Source organism: Setaria italica, chromosome V, assembly GCF_000263155.2.
Source record: "Setaria italica strain Yugu1 chromosome V, Setaria_italica_v2.0, whole genome shotgun sequence".
NCBI lineage: Eukaryota > Viridiplantae > Streptophyta > Magnoliopsida > Poales > Poaceae > Setaria > Setaria italica.
In genome coordinates, this window is record NC_028454.1 from 33043329 (window position 1) to 33063877 (window position 20549).

The following is a 20549-nucleotide window of genomic DNA, read 5'->3' on the forward strand; positions in this document are numbered from 1 at the left end:
ATGAGTTAATATATTCGGGTAAATGAGGCCCATCATGTGATGCATGTTTCACGACTGATTCTAATTATTTATGCATGCGTGCAGTGTCTCAATTTGTCTGTAATGCGGCCTCTAGAGTAAACTAAACGTAGATCGAACGCCCTCTACTAGAACTGTGAAAATGAATGGAGTTTTTTTTAGCCCTGGAGCTTGCATCTATATTGAGGAGGGGCCAAACCAAACTAAAACAGATAGATTGATTATTCTTAAAGCTTAGGTACCTAACCTAATAGTACACATCTGATGGTGTCGCCCCTGCTCAAAGGGTGCTAGAATGCTACGCGTACATCTCATGGGTCGATGCAGGAGTTTTTGCTAGCCTCCTACCTCCCTCCGCTTCATGGATGTATACGCATATCTTAAGCAGGTCGTACGTATATGAACATATACAAGCAAAAAAACTACATGATGGCGTCGGAAAGAAAAACACACACTATTGGAAAACTGAGCATTCGTTTCGAGACTCAATACCGGTTACATTAGTACCGTACCTAACGGATAGTCCCCGAGGAGCCACCCGTGAGGCCCTTTAGTACCTGTTGGTGCCCCCAACCGGTACTAATGCACCACCTCCTCTTAGTTCCAGTTGAGAGCACCAACCGGTACTAATGTGGGGGCACATTAGTACCGGTTGAGGCCCCAACCCGGTACTAATGTGCCACCCCACCCAGTACTGGTACTAATGTGGACCCTTTAGTACCGGTTGGTGTCTTCAACCGGTACTAAATTTCCTCCTATAAATCCGCCTCCTTCTTCCTCCTGCCCGAGCCATTCACCATAGCTCGAGCTTCACCCTATCCATGGCGCCATAGGGGAGGTGCTGCCGGATTGAAGACCATTTCGTGGAGATTTCACTCATTCAAGTGTTTTAAACGTTAGAAACTTCATCCTCCCTTGATACATGGTTAGTATAGTAAGTTTTATGCTTTAGAGCTAGAGTAATTTGTGATTTTTAGAATAAGATACAATGGAGAAAATTTTCATTTATATCAATGTGTTATTTAGAGTTCATATTTGTGATTTTTTTAAATATATGCACCATTTTGTATAGGAAATTGTAGGAAATAATGTTAACTTAGTACTCCTCCGCCGGTGTCGGCCACACGGGACCATGAGGCAGCACGCGTGTACAGAGGAGGAGATGAGGCAACATGGAGGAGGAAACGTGAACCAAGGAACCGCCACCGACCGGCGGTCGACGTGGGAGACACGAGGCCGCACCCCTCCACGCACCGCACGCACGCCAAGAGAGTTGGTGGTGGGGAGGGGAACGAGACGGCTAGAGAGAGGAACGGAGGCACGCCGCAGCGGCGGCAGCCAAGCGCGGGGTGCTGCGCCACGCGAGCGAGCTCACCTGGACATGACGGACCGAACGATCATGCTCGCGCATCCACGGTGAGACGATGCTTGACGCGGCCGCAGTCCAAGGTTTGGAATCTCGTTGCGGTTGGCTTCGTTCCGTCCCACCGCGCACTGGGAACGCTTCCCTCCTCCTAGTAGGCTAGTAGCATAGGTTAACACTTAGTACTACCGTTACAGGAGGCACAAATTGTAGGAAATAATGTTAAGATAGAAAAAAATTCTTGAAGTAGCTAGAATCTATATAAAATCATGTTAATTCTTAGAAATGTATAAAAATAAGTGAAAATTACATCATGTTAATTTAGCAATTACATCATCAAATTGTAGGAAATAATGTTAATTTCTTGCTAATTCAATATTTTTTCTATATTCTCTAGCTAATTCAATATTTTTCCAAAAATTTCTAGCTAATTCATATACTGCACAAATAAAAAAAAGAATTAACATGATTTCGTATTAGTCAAAGATATTGATATGAGGTTAGAGAAATAATGTCATAGTTTAGTATTTTTTAAATATGAGATAAATATATTTGGCAAATCATAGAGGTAATAAGATGAAATAGAGGTACGTAATTTTTATCTGTATGTTATATTTGAGCTACTAGTCCAGTACTCCTCTCCGATCCGGCCTACAAATACGCACCACCCCAGTAACCCGCTCCAAGCCACAAGCTTTTGCATCTCCGAGCTCTCAGCCCTCCAACACTTCCCCCACAAGGCTCTATCCCCTAGCTATTTTTTACAACGCATTCTTTTCACATATTGTAGAAAGTCACTACCGTTGTTAGACCAGAGCCAGCATGTGATATGTGACATCAACATTTGAGTTTGTCGTAGTGTATCATGTTGTTTGGGTCTGAAATTTAAATTTTTCTATTTCTCTCTAAACTTTCAGCAACATTTCATTTTTAGAATAAGCTACAATAGAGAAAAATTTCATTTGTATGTTATGTTTGAGCTAAGTAAATTGTGGGAAAAATATATAATTCATTCATAGTTTAGTCATTTGCAAATATGAGCTAAATAAATTATGGTACATAGAGATGACTTCTGCTACTGGAGGTAGTGGTGATGGTGGGAGCGATCGTCGTTCCTCTCGCGATAAGGGGAAAATCATAGTTGGCCCTCATGATCAGCCGAAGAAAATGCGCACGTGGGAGAAATCAATGCTTCATTATTTGCAAAGATCTCATGAAGATGCTGTTGCGGCGAGTCAGGGATCCCCTTTTGGTGGTCGTTATGCTCCACCGCCAGTCCTGGGTGTTTCAGGTCCACTTAGTATTACCGCTGTGGGAGGCACAAATAAACCATACGATGAGGCTGGGTCAGCGAAACCTTCATCTTCGCCGCCCAAGGATAGTTAAAATCGTCCAAGATTGTACTTAGTGGATTGTTTGCCGTAGTGTATCATGTTGTTTGGGTCTGAAATTTAAATTTGTGTATTTCTATATAAACTTTTAGCAACATTTGAGTTTATCGTAGTGTATCATGTTGTTTGGGTCTGAAATTTAAATTTTTATATTTCTATGTAAACTTTCAGCAATATTTCAATTTAATGGTATTTGTTTCATGTTTTTTATGTTTCATTTATAATTGTATGGATGATCAGAATATCTTTTGTTCGGTAATACTTTGTAGATGGATCGAAAATGGATGTACAACGCACACAAATGTTCCATGGAGTACATTAATGGCTTGCATGGTTTTCTCGATTAGACAGAATACAACAAACCGCCGTCTAGTTTCATTTGTTGTCCATGTAGAAATTGCAAAAATGAGAAGGATTGCTCATCTAGAAAGACTATTCATGCCCACATATACAGTTGTGTATTCATGCCTAACTATTTTATTTGGACCAAGCACGGGGAAAGAGGAGTTATGATAGATGATGATGATGAAGAAGAAGATGGCAACATTCCTGACTGGATTCAAGGAGGTGCCTTTGCAGATGCTCTAATGGGTGAGGCTGAAGAAGAGATGAGCAAGGCAGAAGGTCCTATTGATGATCTAGGTCAGGTGTTGTGATATGTAAAGGAAGACTGCGAGAATGTGAAGGAGTTAAAAAAGGTCGAGCATATGTTAGATGATCATAAGAAATTGTTGTACCCAGATACAGGGGCAAAAAAGTTGGGTACCACACTAAAAATACTACAATGGAACGCAAAAAATGGAGTTTCTGAGAAGGGTTTTGATGAGTTAATGAGAATCATAAAGAACATGTTTCTTGAGGGGAACGAATTGCCATCCTCAACGTACGAAGCAAAAAAGGTTGTTTTCCCTCTAGGTTTGGAGGTACAAAAGATACATGCATATTCTAATGACTGTATCCTCTATCATGGTGAGGAATAAGAGAAATTGGAGGCTTGTCATGTGTGCGAAGCGCTACGTTATAAAACCAGGCGAGATGACCCTGGTGATGTTAAGGGGTAATCCATCAAGAAGAAAGTTCCTACGAAGGTAATGTGGTATTTTCCTGTAGTACCATGGTTGAAACGTTTGTTCAGAAATAAGGCGCATGCAAAGTTGATGCGTTGGCACAAAGAAAAATGTAAGGAAGGTGATATGATCAGACACCTCGCTGATATCTGCCAATGGAAAACAGTTGATAGAGAATTTCCCGAGTTTGAAAAGGATGCAAGGAATATACGGTTTGGTTTAAGTACAGATGGATTCAATCCATTCGGTGAGTTCAGTAGTGATTATAACACTTGGCCTGTGACCTTATGTATGTTCAACCTTCCGCCCTGGATATGCATTAAGCGGAAGTTCATTATGATGCCGATAATTATCTAAGGTCCAAAACAACCTGGCAACAATATTGATGTTTAGCTAAGACCGTTGGTTGATGAACTTCTATTGTTATGGAAGAAAGAAGGTGTATATGTGTGGGATGAGGACAAAAAGAAGACTTTTAATCTACGAGCATTGTTGTTCGTAACCATCAATGATTGGTCGACGCTTGGTAATTTGTCCGAATAGTCAAACGGGGGATTTCGAGCATGCACACACTGTTTAGATGATAATTGCAGTATGTATTTGAAACATTGTAGAAAGGTCGTTTATACAGGCCATCATCGATTTCTTCCTGCTAAGCACTCGTTAAGAAAGAAAGGGAAGCATTTGAAGGGTAGGAAGAAAAATGTACTAAGCCCGTTCACCATAATGGTAAACATGTATTTTCTATGATAAAGAATGTGAGGGTAGTCTTTGGCAAGGGGTCTGGTAGCCAACCTGTTCCAAACGACGAGGATGGACATGCACCCATGTGAAGAAGAAGTCTATATTTTGGGAGCTACCTTATTGGGAAGTCGTTCAGATTTGTAATGCAATTGATGTGATGCACTTGATGAAAAATCTTTGCGTGAACGTGCTTAGCTTCCTAGGTACATATGGAAAAGCAAAGGATACAATTGAAACACGTCGGGACCTAAAACGTATGAAACAACTAGATGGCCTACATTCGAAAAAGAGAGATGATGGACATTACTTGCATCCGACCAGTTACACTCTCAGCAAAAAAGAGAAGGAAAGCATGTTTGAGTGCTTAAATAGTATCAAGGTCCCATCGGGCTACTCCTCGAATATATAGGTAATAATAAATTTTAAACAGAAGAAGTGCATAAATCAAAAGGCCCATGACTACCATGTCCTGATGACATAATTGCTGCCTGTTGCACTTAGGGGTATTCTATTAGAGAATGTGAGAATGGCAATCATGAAACTATGTGCATTTCTCAATATGATTTCTCAAAAGGCAATCCAACTAAACAATCTACTAAAGCTACAGAATGAGGTGGTGCAATGCCTGGTCAGCTTTGAGATGATCTTTCCACCTTCCTTCTTTAATATCATGACCCACCTTCTAGTCCACCTTGTTGAAGAGATTTTTGTTCTCGATGCTGTATTTCTACACAATATGTTTCTTTTGCGAGGTTTATGGCAGTTCTGAAGAAGTATGTTTGTAACCGTGCCCGTCCGAAAGGAAGCTTTGCAAAGGGATATGGAATAGAGGAGGTCATTGAGTTTTGTGTTAACTTTATTGACAACCTGAGTTCGATTGGAGTTCCTGTATGATGCCATGAGGGGAGACCGAAGGGAAATGGCACACTAGGGAGGAAAGCTTGGATGAACATCGATGAGGATACATTTTGTAAATCACACTTCACGATCCTGCAACAATCATCTCTGGTCGCTCCATATATAGAGGAGCACAGGGCTATTGTACGGTCCTCAAACCAAAGGAAGACTGTGGCCTGGATTACAATGGAACAACCAAAGGAAAACAAGGTTATAGTGGTGTTTGTATAGATGCAATAGACAACAATGGAAAAAAAGACAAATACTATGGTGTCATTGAGAAGATATGAGAACTTGACTATGGACCTTTTAAAATCCGTCTGTTTCGATGCCAATGGGTGAAACTTACTGGAGGATGCGTAACGACAGACAACTATGGGATGGCAATAGTGCACCTCAACAAGATTGGATACAGAGACGAACCATTCATCCTAGCCGGTGATGTGATTCAAGTTTTCTACATGAAGGATATGTCAAGCAAACCAATAAGGAAGGTTGCTAATAAGTCAGATTACCAGCCAAAGCACCAAGTTGAGGACAAGATTGATATTTCAGAAGATTATGATCAGTTCAATGATCTTCCTCCATTTTCAGTCGAGGTTGACCCAAGCATCATGTTAGCCAACGAGGACGCTCCATACTTACGCCGCGATCACAACCAAGGAACGTTTTTCAAGAGGAGGGTTATTAACGTTCCATTTAGATGATGTTGCATAATGTATTTGAACTATTATGTTGTGTTTTTGGTTATCAACAAAGGAATTAATGCAATAACGTATTGTAATGATATGTCATATATCCGTTGGGTTTATTAACAATACTATTTGCAAAAATCTCACCTTATTAAACAAGAACTGATTTTTGCATGGTTAAAATATTAAATATTTTGATTTTTTTTAGCACCATTAAATATTAAACAATAAATTTATGTACAATTAAATAAAAATAAGTATATGATTAAGTCATGGTAAACATGTTAATAACACTACATGCACTATTCTTCTAAATTTTTGCATGGTCAAAATATCTATTTTTTCGAATTTTAAAGTTAACATAAGTATTATGACCATTATAACCTATTACTAAGTTAAAATTAATAACTTTACCATATTTGATATTTGATCGCATCTGATATTTTTATAGTGTATACCTAATAAACATGAAGCTACCAAATTATTTTTTCAATTTTTATGAATGTTATATGATTTACTAGGCAATAAATTAATGCAATAGCAATTGTAAAAGAAAGAAAACAAAAAGGTGTTTGGGCGAGAAACTGAAAAAACAGGACTATGCAACTCGTTTAGTACCGGATGGGGGCAACACCCGGTACTAAAGGGGTCTTCTCGTTTCGCGCTCGTGGAACACCCTTTAGTACCGGGTGGGGGAAACATCCGGTACTAAAGGGGGGGACTTTACTACCGGGTCCCCCTTTTCCCGATACTAGGGGGTTAAGGCCGGTGCCCCTTCTTCTCCCTCAACACTTAGGCGCATTTCCCTCACCAGCACGTCCTCCTCGCCCGATCCGCCGCCGCCGCCTTACCCCCCGTTGCCATCGCCGTCCCGCTGCGTCACCCCCGTCGTCGCCCGGTCCCGTCGCTGCCGCCCCCTCCGGTCCCCGCCTCGCCCTGTCACCGCCGTCCCCTCCGATCGTCGCCTTGTCCCGCCGCCAACCCTGTACGTCGCCGCCCTTGGGTCCACGGCCACCGTCACCCTCGCACGTCGCCGCCTCTCGGGTCCCCGCCGCCCTCGCCGTTGCCACCCCCGTATGTCGTCACCGCGCCCGGCCCCCGTTGCCACCCTCGTCACCACTCGGGCCCCATCGTTGCCCCCGTTGTTGACCGTCGCCGCGGGCCTCTCCAGTGCCGCGCCTTACTGGCCCCTCCACGCGTGCGAGTAGACGCGCGGCCGGCCGCGGGCTCGGCTTCCTGCTGACGTAAGCCCGCGGCCGGCTGTGACGTCATTTTTTAAAAAATTTCTGCTGCATTAGAAATTGTAGAAAATTTGTAGGAAATTATCTAGAAATTGTAGGAAATTATATAGAAATTGTAGGAAATTTGTATAAGTGTTGGAAATCATGTTAATTTAGAAAAAAAATCTTGTCAATATATAACTTAAAAAAAATAATATAATTATGCTATTTTTCTTTTTATTTTTGTAGTATCAGAAAATAGCTAGAAATTATAGGAAAAACTGTTTAATTCTTGAAGTAGCAAGAAATTATAGAAAATCATGTTAATTCTTTAAAATGTATAAAAATAAGTCAAAATTTGTTTGATACTTTTTGAAATTTGCAATTCACTGTAAATATTTCTGTAGTCAATTATTGTACAAGTGTTTCATGCTATTTTTGCTGTCATTTTCTAGCAATTCGTTGTAAATATTGTTGGTAGTTATTTATTCTAACAAATATGTAGTTACCTATGATGGATCAAATATTTGTAGTTCTATTAGTGTTGGCATCCTGAACCATATATTTTTGTAGTTAATTAAGGTATAATTGTTTCATTCTTTTTTTTGTCATTTTCTAGCATTTGACTGTAAATATTGTTGGTAGTCATTTATCCTAACAAAATTGTGGAATTTCTAGTCATTCTGAGAATAATTCCTTTTATATTATATTACTCGTTTATATTGTAACAAATTGTATAAGTGTATTCATTTATTGTTACTAAATGTATAAATATTAGCAATTGTATAAGTGTTTCATTCTTTTTGAAAATGTACAAGTATTAGTCATTCATTTTGGTAATCATTTATTGTAACAAAATTGTATAAGTTCTAGTCATTCTTAGATTGAATCCTACTATTTATTAGAATAATTCCTTTTATATTATACGAGTTACAATGGCACGATCAGAGGAAGAGCAGGCCCGAATGGCCGAGGAATACATAGTGCAGTTGATTGCCGAAGGTGGCACAAACAATCAACCAAACGAAGAGGTCGATCACAGCCAGACTGACATCTACCTCAACATGTCTGGTGATGGCAACGAGGAGAAACCAATTGCCGAGGAAGGCAATGAGGAGCAACAAAATTGCCGAGGGAGGCAACGATGGGCAACAAGGCGAGGTATAGCAATTATTATACGTAAAAATTATTTGAATTCTCTACTTATCAAGATTACTGGGAATTAATAGTGCTTGTCATGTTTCAGCCATCTGGATCGAGCAGCAGGCCTAAACGGAAACGAGGCAAGAAGAAGAAGTTAGAGGGCCATATCATCATCACGGAAATTGTTGAAGATGGTGAACCAATTGCTCCTGCGAATGCTAAGACTAAATTGGTGCATCAAATTGGGTTTCTTGTCAGAAATAACATCCCAATAAGCTTTCAGCATTGGAAAAATCCTAAGATCAATGACAACGTCAGTTCCACAAGCACGGTCCCCATAAGCACGGTACCTGACTGAGAGAAGGAAATGATATGGGAATAGTTAAAAGAAAACTTCATGTTTGAAGGTGTAGATGAAGACAAAGTGAAAGATTGGGACTTCAAGAAGGGTGGAATTGCTTTTCAGACGTACAAGAAAAACCTGAACAAAGAGTACATAAAGAGGGGGCTTACACCAGATTTCACAAAGCATCCAAAGTTAGAAGATCACTAGGATTCCTTTGTACAATTCAAGCAGTCAGAAAAGAGCGCTAAGACAACTCAGACCAACACCGACAATGCTCACAAGAAGAAATACTTTCATCGTCTTGGGATAGGAGGTTACAAGTCGGGGATCATGAAATAGCAGAGGATGGAAGATGACATAATTGCTAAGGGAATAGTACCTTAGACTCTGGAATGGCAGGAGCGAGCAAAGAATTGGTATTATGCTCATGGCGGCACACTCAATCCCAAAGATGGATCATTTGTGTTCGGCCAAGAATTAAGAGAAGCGGCTACGAGGCTTGTTGACTTAATAAAGGCAACGGCCGATGGATGTTTCATGCTTGATCGAGAAAAGGACGAGCTGACTATGACACTTGGTAATCCCGAACACTCTGGATGTTGTCGAGGCAAAGGAGTAATTCTGTGTAAGTTTGCCTTTCGTGAGCATATTGATTCATACAGAAGTCACCAAAGAAGTAAGGCCGAACAATCACGACAGCTGCAAGAGTTGCAGGAACACGTAGCTTTGAAAGAAGTAAGAATGTGGGAAGCAATCGACCGGCGTGTGGCGCTAACTCCTAGCAAACAAGCTAGTGAACAAGTAGCAGCTGCAGCATCAGGGGCACATGTCGACGTAAGCCCCTCTCAGCGTTGAAGCAGTGTTGCTTCCACGGAAGCTCCAGCTGGAGGATCTTTTGATATACTTGAGGACAACCAATGCCACCCCGTGGACGACATCATTGGAAGAGTCCCTTGTGAGCTTGTTACTACTGTGAAAAAAAGGCTCATCGTGATGGCTTATGGTGTGGCTGAGCAACTGACGCAAGCCCAAACACTTCACGGCGTGGAGATTCCAGCTCGCGATTATGCCAAAGTTGGGGTGGATCGAGTGGTCGAGGATTGGGATGACATGGAACTAGAGATCTCTGGAGGTGATGGGGAAAAGAATCTAGGAGAAACCATCCATGGTTGGATTCTATGGCCCAAGCGCTACATAAGGATTACGCAGCCGAATCCCCCGATCTTGGGATCATCTTCTCAAAGCTCAAAGGCAATATCACCTACGCCATTTGCCAGGACACCCTCTCCATTACCAGATAAGGATCCTAGCATGAGTCCACTACCAAATAGGAATCCTAGAATGAGTCCATCTCCCCCTGCTATGAGCATGGCTACACGGCGAAAGATACCTTCAGCTCCGCCTACTGCGGCTATGAAGAAGCAGAAAAAGCAGAAGGAGAAGCAACCAGATCCCAAGTATCCATGTGATATGATAGATGAGGAACTCATGTTGAGGTAAAAGCTTTCTTCGCAAGGAAGAAGCCAAAGAAAGATCCACTAGTTGATAAGGGTAAAATTCGAGCTTTCATTAGAATCATGGAGGTGGAGCGAATAAAACAACCAGAGAAACCACCTCTATCTGACTACGACAGACAAATAACAAAGGCTTCTCAGAAGAGGAAGAAAAGTGGTTCAACTATTCCAGAACTCGGAACCCAATCCAACCAATCGGTTGCCCCGCTCCAGGTGCTTTCTGAGTTTGATAAGAATCTGCTACAATTCGCCAAAGATACAAATCTCACTGCAGCTCAACTTCAAGGGGAGGATGACATCCCAAAGTACCCTGGATCTGCTAAATGGAAATATGAGTATGGGAAACCGCTTGTGTAGTCACAGTTGGTGGACCGTCTCCCAACGAAGATGTACAAGTTGCACCAATGGTACATGGAGGCTTCAGTCGATGGTTTTTTCGTGCTCAAAGTTTGGATTGGAGATCAACATTATTTCCGTGGAGAAGATATCATAAATGTGCTGCTGGAGGAACTGTATTACCTATACAATCAAGACGCACTTAACGAGTTACTCATCAGTTCCTGGGTTCTGTAAGTCTTTAATTTGCTCTAACTTCAAATTCCCCACTCTAGTCATTGTGCGATGTCTTAACTCCTATTCGATTTTGTATCATGCAGGATAGAGATTCAAACTTGTCGGAGGAAAAAATATTATAACCTAGGCTTCATGGACTCCGATGTTGTAAACAAGTCAATTCTAAGAGATAAACCAAATCGGACATTGAAGAATATATATAAGTTCCAAGACAAGCAACATTACAAGAAGTTTTCAAGTGAGCATGTTTTCCATCTCTTTCTTTTTTGAACTAGCAATTAAATATAAGACTAACTAGCTTTAATTTGGTTGTATAGCTTCCATTGGATACTCATTGTTGTCGTGCCTGATATGAACTTTGTATATGTCTTGGTATCTTTTAGGAAACCAAAAGTTGAATACAAAGACCACATAGACGTTCTGAACAAAGTATGGGCTCGATTTTGTCGAAATCACGTGGGTGAATTCAAGGAGGAATTTTATTGGAGGGCTGATTTCCTGGTATGTGTTGAATTATCACATCTCGTGACACTTCCTTGAACACAAAAAATATTTCATATCTTTTTTCCATATATATAGTGTTGGAGACAGGAGCCAGGTAATAATTTATGCGGATACTACGTATGTGAGTTTATCCATGGCTTTGTAGGTCCGAAGCGTATGACCAACTACGAGTTAACCATATGTATACAAAATTCTTAATAATAAATTAGTGTTAATTGTGCAAACCTACCGATCTACTATATATATAATAACCTTTGCCAATGACACAGATGATGTACGAGAAGCAAAGAGTCCTCGACACGGACAACTCTGTGGATTTCTTCTGGACGAGATAGTAAATCCAACGGGGGGTTTCATAATGATGGATCAAATCTACATCACCATCAGAACTCGGGTTCAGAATAATAGATACGAAATGTTGAACTTGGAAAGTTGAGGCAATGTGATATTATACATATATATGTATGCACAATATGTCTATATATATATAATATCTCACATGTAATATTAAAGATAAATATGACTTTATATATTAGCGTATTAGAACTAGTATACGTAAAGGAAAACAAATATGAAATACGAATATAGAATAAAGAAACAGAAAGGAAAATGAGAAAAGAAATAAAATTAATGATAATCAGTACAGTTCGGGGAGACCAACCGTACCGAAGAGCCTAAAGTACCGGTTGAAATAACCGGTACTAAAAATTAAACTTCTTTAGTACCGAGCTACCAGCACCGTTGTGCTAAAGAGTGATTCCCAACTGATAATGATGGTGCTTTTCCCGTAGCGACAAATGCTACGTCATATTTTTTTTTTCATGGAAACAGCATATATAAAGCTAGCGTGCGAACCGTGGGTACTTCTGAGCGGCGGTGAGCATGTCAGCCGCACTCCGCCGCAACAACACACTCACCGTGTGCTCGATTGGATCGGCGCCACCCACGTCCCCGGTCCCCCTCTGGCGGGCGCCGCCGCCGACGTGCCGCTCCCGCGCAAGGTGGACGATGGTCGCGCGTGCGCCGCCGTGATCGCGATGGGGGCACGGGCGGATCGAGGCCTACCGCGGAGCGGACTGATAGCCTGCGCCGCAGTCGCACGGCACGCCGGCGGCGGGGCGAGACGCCGAGACGGCGCGACGGGGAGGTTGGGGATGGAAATGGCAGCCGTCACGCTTACTGGGCCTAATCGGGCCAGCACTTATGCGTTGCTTTGGGCCGAATAGGTTTTAGGTGCTCAAAGACCTGGTGTGGGCGTTACATTGCGAGCTTCGAGAACCTACAGCCCAAGAAATTATGTCCGGTTTAAAAAGTGGGCCTACAATCCTACATGGACACATCACCAGCTTCGTTTCATGTTCTTCCACCACCGTGCGCTCACTGGTCGTTCTAAATTTTGTTTTTTTCGAAAATGGGTTCAACCTTAGCTAGCGTTTCCATAATCTTAACTAGCAATAATCTTAACTAGCAAGGTGGTCTGCGCAAATAGTATGGCTAGATTTTTAGTTTTATCTTTATAGAATTATTTAGATAAGACATTGTTTAATTTTCAACCAATCACTAAATACTTTCTAGTTTCTTAATAATTTATCATAGTTGCATATACCTTTTATGATAATGTTTCCACGTACTCCTAGCTGATCAGGTGTAATTAGTGCACTTCAATTTGAAAGATAGAGAAATTAAGAGCAAAACACTGAAAGTAGAGATTATGTTACACTTAAATATGTACTTATAAGAATCTTCCTGTTAATCGCCGGTGTCCATTTTCTTTCCTAGTATTTGATATACAGTCTTATTTTTCCTTTTTCTCTTTATATGCATACATATGTTTCCTTTTTTCATCATCCTTTGAGCTGAGAATGCTGTAAAACTTGACTATATGCGGTTACAGAGGCCAGAAATATTTTCTTTTTTAAAAAGGAACAGTCTTATTTTCCTACCCTTAATCTACAATTTAGTTATTATAAATATTAATTATGTCATTTTTAGATCTTTTTTATTGCCAATACTTACGGAAATTTAACTATATATTGATTTTTAGTCTTTTTCTAAGACCTTTGGTATTTGCTTATATGTATTTGATATACTCTTATTTGATTATAGAAAAAAAATCGATTTCTTCTTCCGTTTCTCTTTTGGGCTTTCATCTACCTCACTGATGTGCACCATTACCTCGCACATCCTCTTGTAGCATTTTCTCCGACTCTAGCAACGCAACATTTCAACACAATCACTGGTGATGTCTTTCTTGCTAATTATTTCACACATGAACATTTCAAATGTGTGTTGTATTCCTATCACCTTGGAGGGAGCGAGGGAGTCAAGATGCATGTGGAGCATGTACCTATGCAAGGTGGTGTCTCGCTGATCCATCGGCATTAGCCCCAATTGGGTGCCCTCTCCCTTCTACTCCCTCCATTCCAAATTATATGTTATTTTAACTTTTTTAGATTTATAAATATTATTATGCACCTAGAGATACACTATATCTAGATGCATAATAATATTTATGAATAAAAAAACTAAAATAACCTACAATTTGAAATGGAGGGAGTACATACGAAATGAGCTCAACGGCAACAGTACGAGCGTACCAATCTCACATTACCAATAGCTCCTCCATATGTCTCTACTCGGCACCACCGTTTTGATTTATCCCTGTACTCTTCACATCCGTGACATCATGTCTTTGTACAGTGTCAATATATCCGCTTGCCCGCCTGCTGCTGTATACCCACGCATGTTTCTGTTCATGTTTAGTGATCGTGTGTTGTCCACGTTCGCGTGGGGAAGAGGCAAACATGATCTTCTCAAGTTGTATTTGCATGGAGGGTGCCAGTTTTTTTTGGTTCAGCTTTTGTCCCGAAAATCTCAAATTGTTTCCTTATTAAATCCTAATACTAATAGGCATAGTTGTCATTGGTACGTCCCTTAATGCTAATAAGGCAAGACGTTAGCAGTTTAACGTGAAATATTTTTAAAATAAATATAATAATAGTTGCAATATACATATGAATATTTTATTGATACATGTTTGATTGTTTAGGGTAGTAATTGTTGAATTATATGTGTGCGTGAAGGGTTTATATGGCATCTAATGATCACGATGCACGATTTAAGAGACAGGGAAAGCTATATCGTGAACTTGATATAGCTTGGACACGACATCAAATGTTTAGAAACATTAGAAACCGCATATACAAATAACAAAATCCATTAACATGCTTGACCAGTACGCTGTGCGTATTTTCACACACCATAAATATCAACGATTTTTTTTCCAAAAAGTTAATATCGACGAGCAACTCCAAGAGTACTCCAAAAAATTCTTCCCCAAAACTATATATTGGGGTTCTTTAAAAAAAATTTCCCCCAAAAACATATCAATCCACAGCAGATCGCTAATAAATAGCCCCCAATATTTTAAAACAGACCACGTCATCGTATTGGGCCCATCGAAAGGGACGCGCGAGCGTGCGGGAATCAGGATTGGGGGAGGAATGCCAACGCTAAAATATACGCGGTGGTATGCTGTTTTTTAGTGTTGCTAAAAAATTGGGGAAGGTTTGGGTGGACTGTTGGAGTTCGTTTTTTCTCCTTTTTTCCTAAAAAAAAGTATTGGGGGTAAGATTAGCGGCCTTTTGGAGTTGCTATTATATACTAATGTATGGAGGGCCCCTCAAATGCATGCATGCAATGTGTTTAGAAACTAACGCCACCATTTTAGGAAGCCTTGCCGCACGGTTCTTTTTCTTTATTTTCTAATTGAGTTTTTTTTTCTATTTTCTATATATCACCAATGGTCCAGATTTGATTCGTGTCTTACCTTGTTAGAGGTAAAGTGTATTACTCATATACACTTTAGGCTAGTTTAAACCATTAGATCATCATATAATCTAATGGTTCATATTCTTCTTCTTTTTTGATTAAGGTCTAGACTCTCTCGATGATAAACGTGGTGGCTTGTTTTATGTGTTGGATTTCACCGAATGAACAAGTTGGCTCGCAACTGCAGTGTGGGTCGCCCATTGTCCCGGTCCATCCATTTTCAAGTTGTTGGTCGTCTTTAGAGTGGACTAGAGTTCGCGCGAACCACAAAACACATCTAGCTATATTTGAACGCCCGTTACTCATGCTTCTCCGTACCCACACGAGCACACACCCACCATATATACAATTAGAAAAGCTCGCGACGAGCATAGGCGAGCATGCAACGAGGCCCTCCTCCTTCTAGCTTGTAGGAGGCCGGGAAACGACTCGGGGCGGGGCAGCGGAGCATCCTCTCTCGTCGATCCTCTCCGACAACAACAATGGGGCCCCTCCTCCGCGCCGCCGTCCTCTCCGCCGCGCTCCTGGCCCTCGCCGCCGCGGGCGCCGAGGCGCACAGCGTCAGCGAGTTCCTCAACATCTTCCGGCCCCGCAACGAGCACGACTACTTCCACAACGCGAACCAGGGGCAGCAGGAGGAGAACGTTGTGCCCCGGGCCAGCGACCAGCAGAGCCTCATCGCGGCGCCGGTGAGCCAGAGCGGGCTCATGAAGGTGCCCGCCCGGTCCGCGCCCACCGCGGCGGGGCAGGACACGATCACGATCCCCGTCGACGACCACACTGCGGGCAACGCCGGCGCGTGGTCCACCATCACCGAGAACGCCGGCGTGTCGGCGATGCACATGGTGATCATGCGGAACGACAGGGCCATCATGTTCGACACCGTCACCACGGGGCCCTCGCTGCTGAGGCTGCCCAAGGGGAACTGCCGCCTCGACCTCCGGAGCAAGCAGCAGGGCGCCCAGGACTGCGCCGCGCACGCCGTCGAGTTCGATTACGCCACCGGCGGGGTCAGGGCCCTAAAGGTTGGTGGCCGGTGGTGGCTTTCCTGCCGGGTTTGGTTCCAAGGACACTGTCACGATCCGCGACGATGACCATTCACCATTGGGGCCGTGCTGCATGCAGATCTTAACGGACGTGTGGTGCTCGTCGGGCGCGCTCGACGCAGAGGGCAACCTCGTGCAGACCGGCGGCTACTTCGAGGGCGAGAAGGTGGTGCGGTACCTGAGCCCGTGCGGCAACTGCGACTGGAGGGAGTTCCCGGCGAGCCTGGCCGAAGGAAGATGGTGACGCACATTCATCATATACTGACAGCACGTGATTAGTTCACCTCGCAAATTAGGATTACGATTAACTTACACAGCGACATGCGTGCTTAATGCGTGCATGAGCAGGTACGGGACGCAGCAGATCCTCCCGGACGGCCGCTCCATCGTGCTCGGTGGCCGGCGCGCGTTCAGCTACGAGTTCGTCCCAGCGGAGGGCCAGGCGAACACCCAGGCCAACCCCCTCCAGATACTCCGCGACACCACCGACGACGTGGAGAACAACCTGTACCCGTTCGTCCACCTCCTCACCGACGGGACCCTCTTCATCTTCGCCAACGACCGCTCCGTCGTGTTCGACTACCGGAACGGCCAGGTCGTCCGCGAGCTCCCCGTCCTCCCCGGCGGGGGCAGGAACTACCCCGCCTCCGGCATGTCCGCGCTCCTCCCCCTCGACCTCCGCCGCGGCGACGTGCTCAGCCCCGAAGTCATCGTCTGTGGCGGCACCCCCAAGAACGCCTTCAAGCTCGGGGAGACCAACACCTTCAACCCCGCGCTCAAGGACTGCGCGCGCATCAACCCGCTGAAGCCCGACGCCCGGTGGGCGATCGACCAGATGCCCGTGGCCCGCACCATGGGCGACCTGCTGATCCTCCCCACCGGCGACCTCCTCATGCTGAACGGCGCCGCCAGGGGGTGCTCCGGCTGGGGCTTCGCCAGGCAGCCGGTGCTGACCCCGCTCCTGTACTCGCCGCGGCAGCCGCGGGGGAAGCGGTTCCGCGCGCTGGCTGCGACAGCCATCGCGCGCATGTACCACGCCACCAGCGCGGTGCTGCCCGACGCCACCGTGCTCGTGGCCGGCAGCAACACCAACTCCGCCTACAACTTCAGCGGCGTCGACTTCCCCACCGAGGTGCGCGTCGAGCGGTTCACGCCGCCGTACCTCGCCGCGGGGCGCGCCCACAACCGGCCCGTGATCGACGCGGCGACCGTCCCCGGCGGCGGGATGGCGTACGGGTCCCAGTTCACGCTCCAGTTCACGACGCCCGCGCTGCCCGTAGCCGAGACCGACATGAAGGTGACCATGTACGCGCCGCCCTTCACGACGCACGGCTTCTCCATGAACCAGCGGCTGCTGGTGCTGTCCGTCACGGCCTTCGTGCCCAAAGGGCCGAACAGGTACACGATCACCGTCGGCGCGCCGGGGAAGCCGGAGCTCGCGCCGCCGGGGTACTACCTGCTGTACGTCATGGCGCAGGGGGTGCCGAGCAAGGCCGTGTGGGTGAAGGTACACAATTGAGAAGGCGACCCGGCCGGAGAAGTATGTCCATCGCGTTTGACACGAGGAAACGTGTCCCCCGGAGTAGTCGCGCGGAACGCATGCATAGTAGGAGCCAGAATGGCAGTGGGGGCCTGTGGCCCTGTTCATCGATTTTTAGTTTGTTTTCTCCGTCAATTTTGCATCACATGGTAAGGTACTCCCTAATGTTTTGGGGGCAAAATATATGTTTAGTAGCATAGGATGTGGATCAAACTCAAATGATCAACCGATCCAAAGTGGCAAAATATAACGTCCGATTATTAGTAGGCGTTAGTCTTGTACCTGTTGTTAGTATACATTATACAATCACATTTTTAACGATGGATTTCAATCATGACGAGTAAATTTGTATCTTTACACCGAATTATCAGCCAAATCCTTTATCTATCTATCTATCTATCTATCTATCTTACTATTACTAATTGGAGGTTCCTTTTAAAGCCTTTAGGTGAAACCACATAGGATTTCTAGGTGGACACTCTAGAAAAAGAGAGAAATCCTAGAAATTCTCACAAAAAAACAAAACATCCGACCATAGATTCAAATCATCATAGCCATTGGATCTATTATATTTTCTAAAAAATTACCCACCTATGCCATTATGAAAATAGCCTAAAGTAACCTCCTAAATCTATATATAAATTACCCACCTTTGCTATTATATAAAATAAACTAAAGTAACCCCCTAATCTTCATCAAAATTACCCACTTATGCCATTATAAACAATATTTAAAATAACCCCCTAATTTGCAACCAAATTGCCTACCACTATTACTTAAAAATATAAAGTAACCCGTTAAATTTGCATCTATATTACCCACACACGCCATTATTAAAAATAACATGATAACACTGCATTTGAATCAAACCTTAATTAAAAATATACAACAATAATTGATTCTAAATCATCTATATCTTGCACTATTGGTATATGATATAATAATTAAGGTCTATACACATGATGTGTCACCATCTATAAAGATATAGAGGAAGTGATGAGAATATAGATTTCTATGTTAAAATTGTATCACAAACTTAGGGTTCATTAAACAAATTCATTCAAGCGCATACCTGCGATGCAAAGTGAAAAGTTAAAGATTATAAATGTGGATGAAAATATTATAGAGTAATTACTAACTAAAATCTATCACAATTGGATGAAGATAATAAGTATATATCTATATAAGTATTGTGTATGGTAATATTTTTTAGCAATGTAGTCCTATTGTTTTCCATTGGAGACTCCGCATTAGTTCGCACGAGACAAGCTAGAAAAAAGAGATAAATTCTCATAAAAATTAAAAACATCAAACACCAATCCTGTAAACTGTAATAATCATAGCCATTGATATATTGTATTTTCTAAAAAGTTACCCACCACTAACATTATGAAAATATTAAAAAAATAAGCTCTAAACCTATATCTAAATTACCAAGCTCAGCTATTATAAAAAATAATCTAAAGTAACTCTATAATCTTCATCCAATTTACTAATACATATCATTATAAAGTATAACTTAAAATATCATTCTAAAATTTTATCTATATTACCCATGTAAGTTGTTATTAAAAATAACCTAAATTAAACATCTAAATTTTAATCTAATTATCTTCATGTGCATCATATAGAAATGTCAAAAAATAAACTAATATATGATTCAAATTATCTATTTATATCATTATTAATATAAAAATACTAAGTTAAAGTATATACACTAATGAGTGTCACCATTTAGACCATTTATACATGTATGTGAGGAATCGATGAAAAATATTGATTTGTATGCTAAACATAATGTACGGAGGATTGGAGGTGCGATACAAAATGGAAAAAAGTATGAATATGGATGAAAAAGTGCATAGAGTAATTATTAATTAAAAATTAATTACAACTGGACAAAGATAGGTACATATCTATATAAGTATTATGTTGACGTATTGAAAAAAATAAGAGAGTAGTAGGTAATCAATTTTAATTATTAGCTAGGAGTTTAATTTCTAAATAATTTTCAATACAATAGCTTCTCACCATGGCAGTACTAACTGCTCATTTCTCATTTGATGCGCATAATGAGACACTTTTACCATGGATTGTTAGTCATGACAAAAGAAAATCATATCACTTGGGACACAAGTTTAGAATTTTTTTTTTCAAAAACCAGAATTTGGATGCCAACAAGCTTTCTAGACCCGGAGGCCTATACATGCAGTGTGGTTTTCAGGATTCGAACCTATGGCAGCTCCTGAAGGAGTTTTGTTCTTTTTTTTACCCTTGTTGGTTAAATCTTTGCATGCATATTTGAAATCATAAATAAATATAAATTTAAAAGTTGTCAATTATAAAATTGTAGATCTCATTGAGAACAATAATTTTTAATTTTTATAGAAAATATTTCTTCATCCAATTTGATATGGTTTATTATTTATTTTTTAATATATCACATCAAAATCACGCATAAACACTTGTTTCCTTGTTCCACCGCAGGCCAACATATTGTTGCATATGTTACAATCTCATCATATATTTACTATAGTTAGATTTGATCTTTTACTGACTATGTCACCAGCTCACTATATATTACTCCCTCCGTTCCAAACTATAAGTTGTTCTGTCTTTTCTAGGTTCATAATTTTTGTTATGTCTAAATACATAGTAAA

General features: G+C 42.1%; 1 protein-coding gene across 1 annotated transcript; it reads left to right on the forward strand.

The window, feature by feature from the left end:
- The first annotated feature begins 15785 nt into the window (after positions 1-15785).
- On the forward strand, positions 15786-17997 carry LOC101774211 (aldehyde oxidase GLOX). Its single transcript, XM_004969471.1, has 3 exons — positions 15786-16328; positions 16429-16589; positions 16698-17997. The coding sequence occupies exons 1-3, from the start codon at positions 15786-15788 to the stop codon at positions 17866-17868; spliced, it is 1875 nt and encodes a 624-aa protein (XP_004969528.1). The 3' UTR covers positions 17869-17997.
- Positions 17998-20549: the final 2552 nt, after the last annotated feature.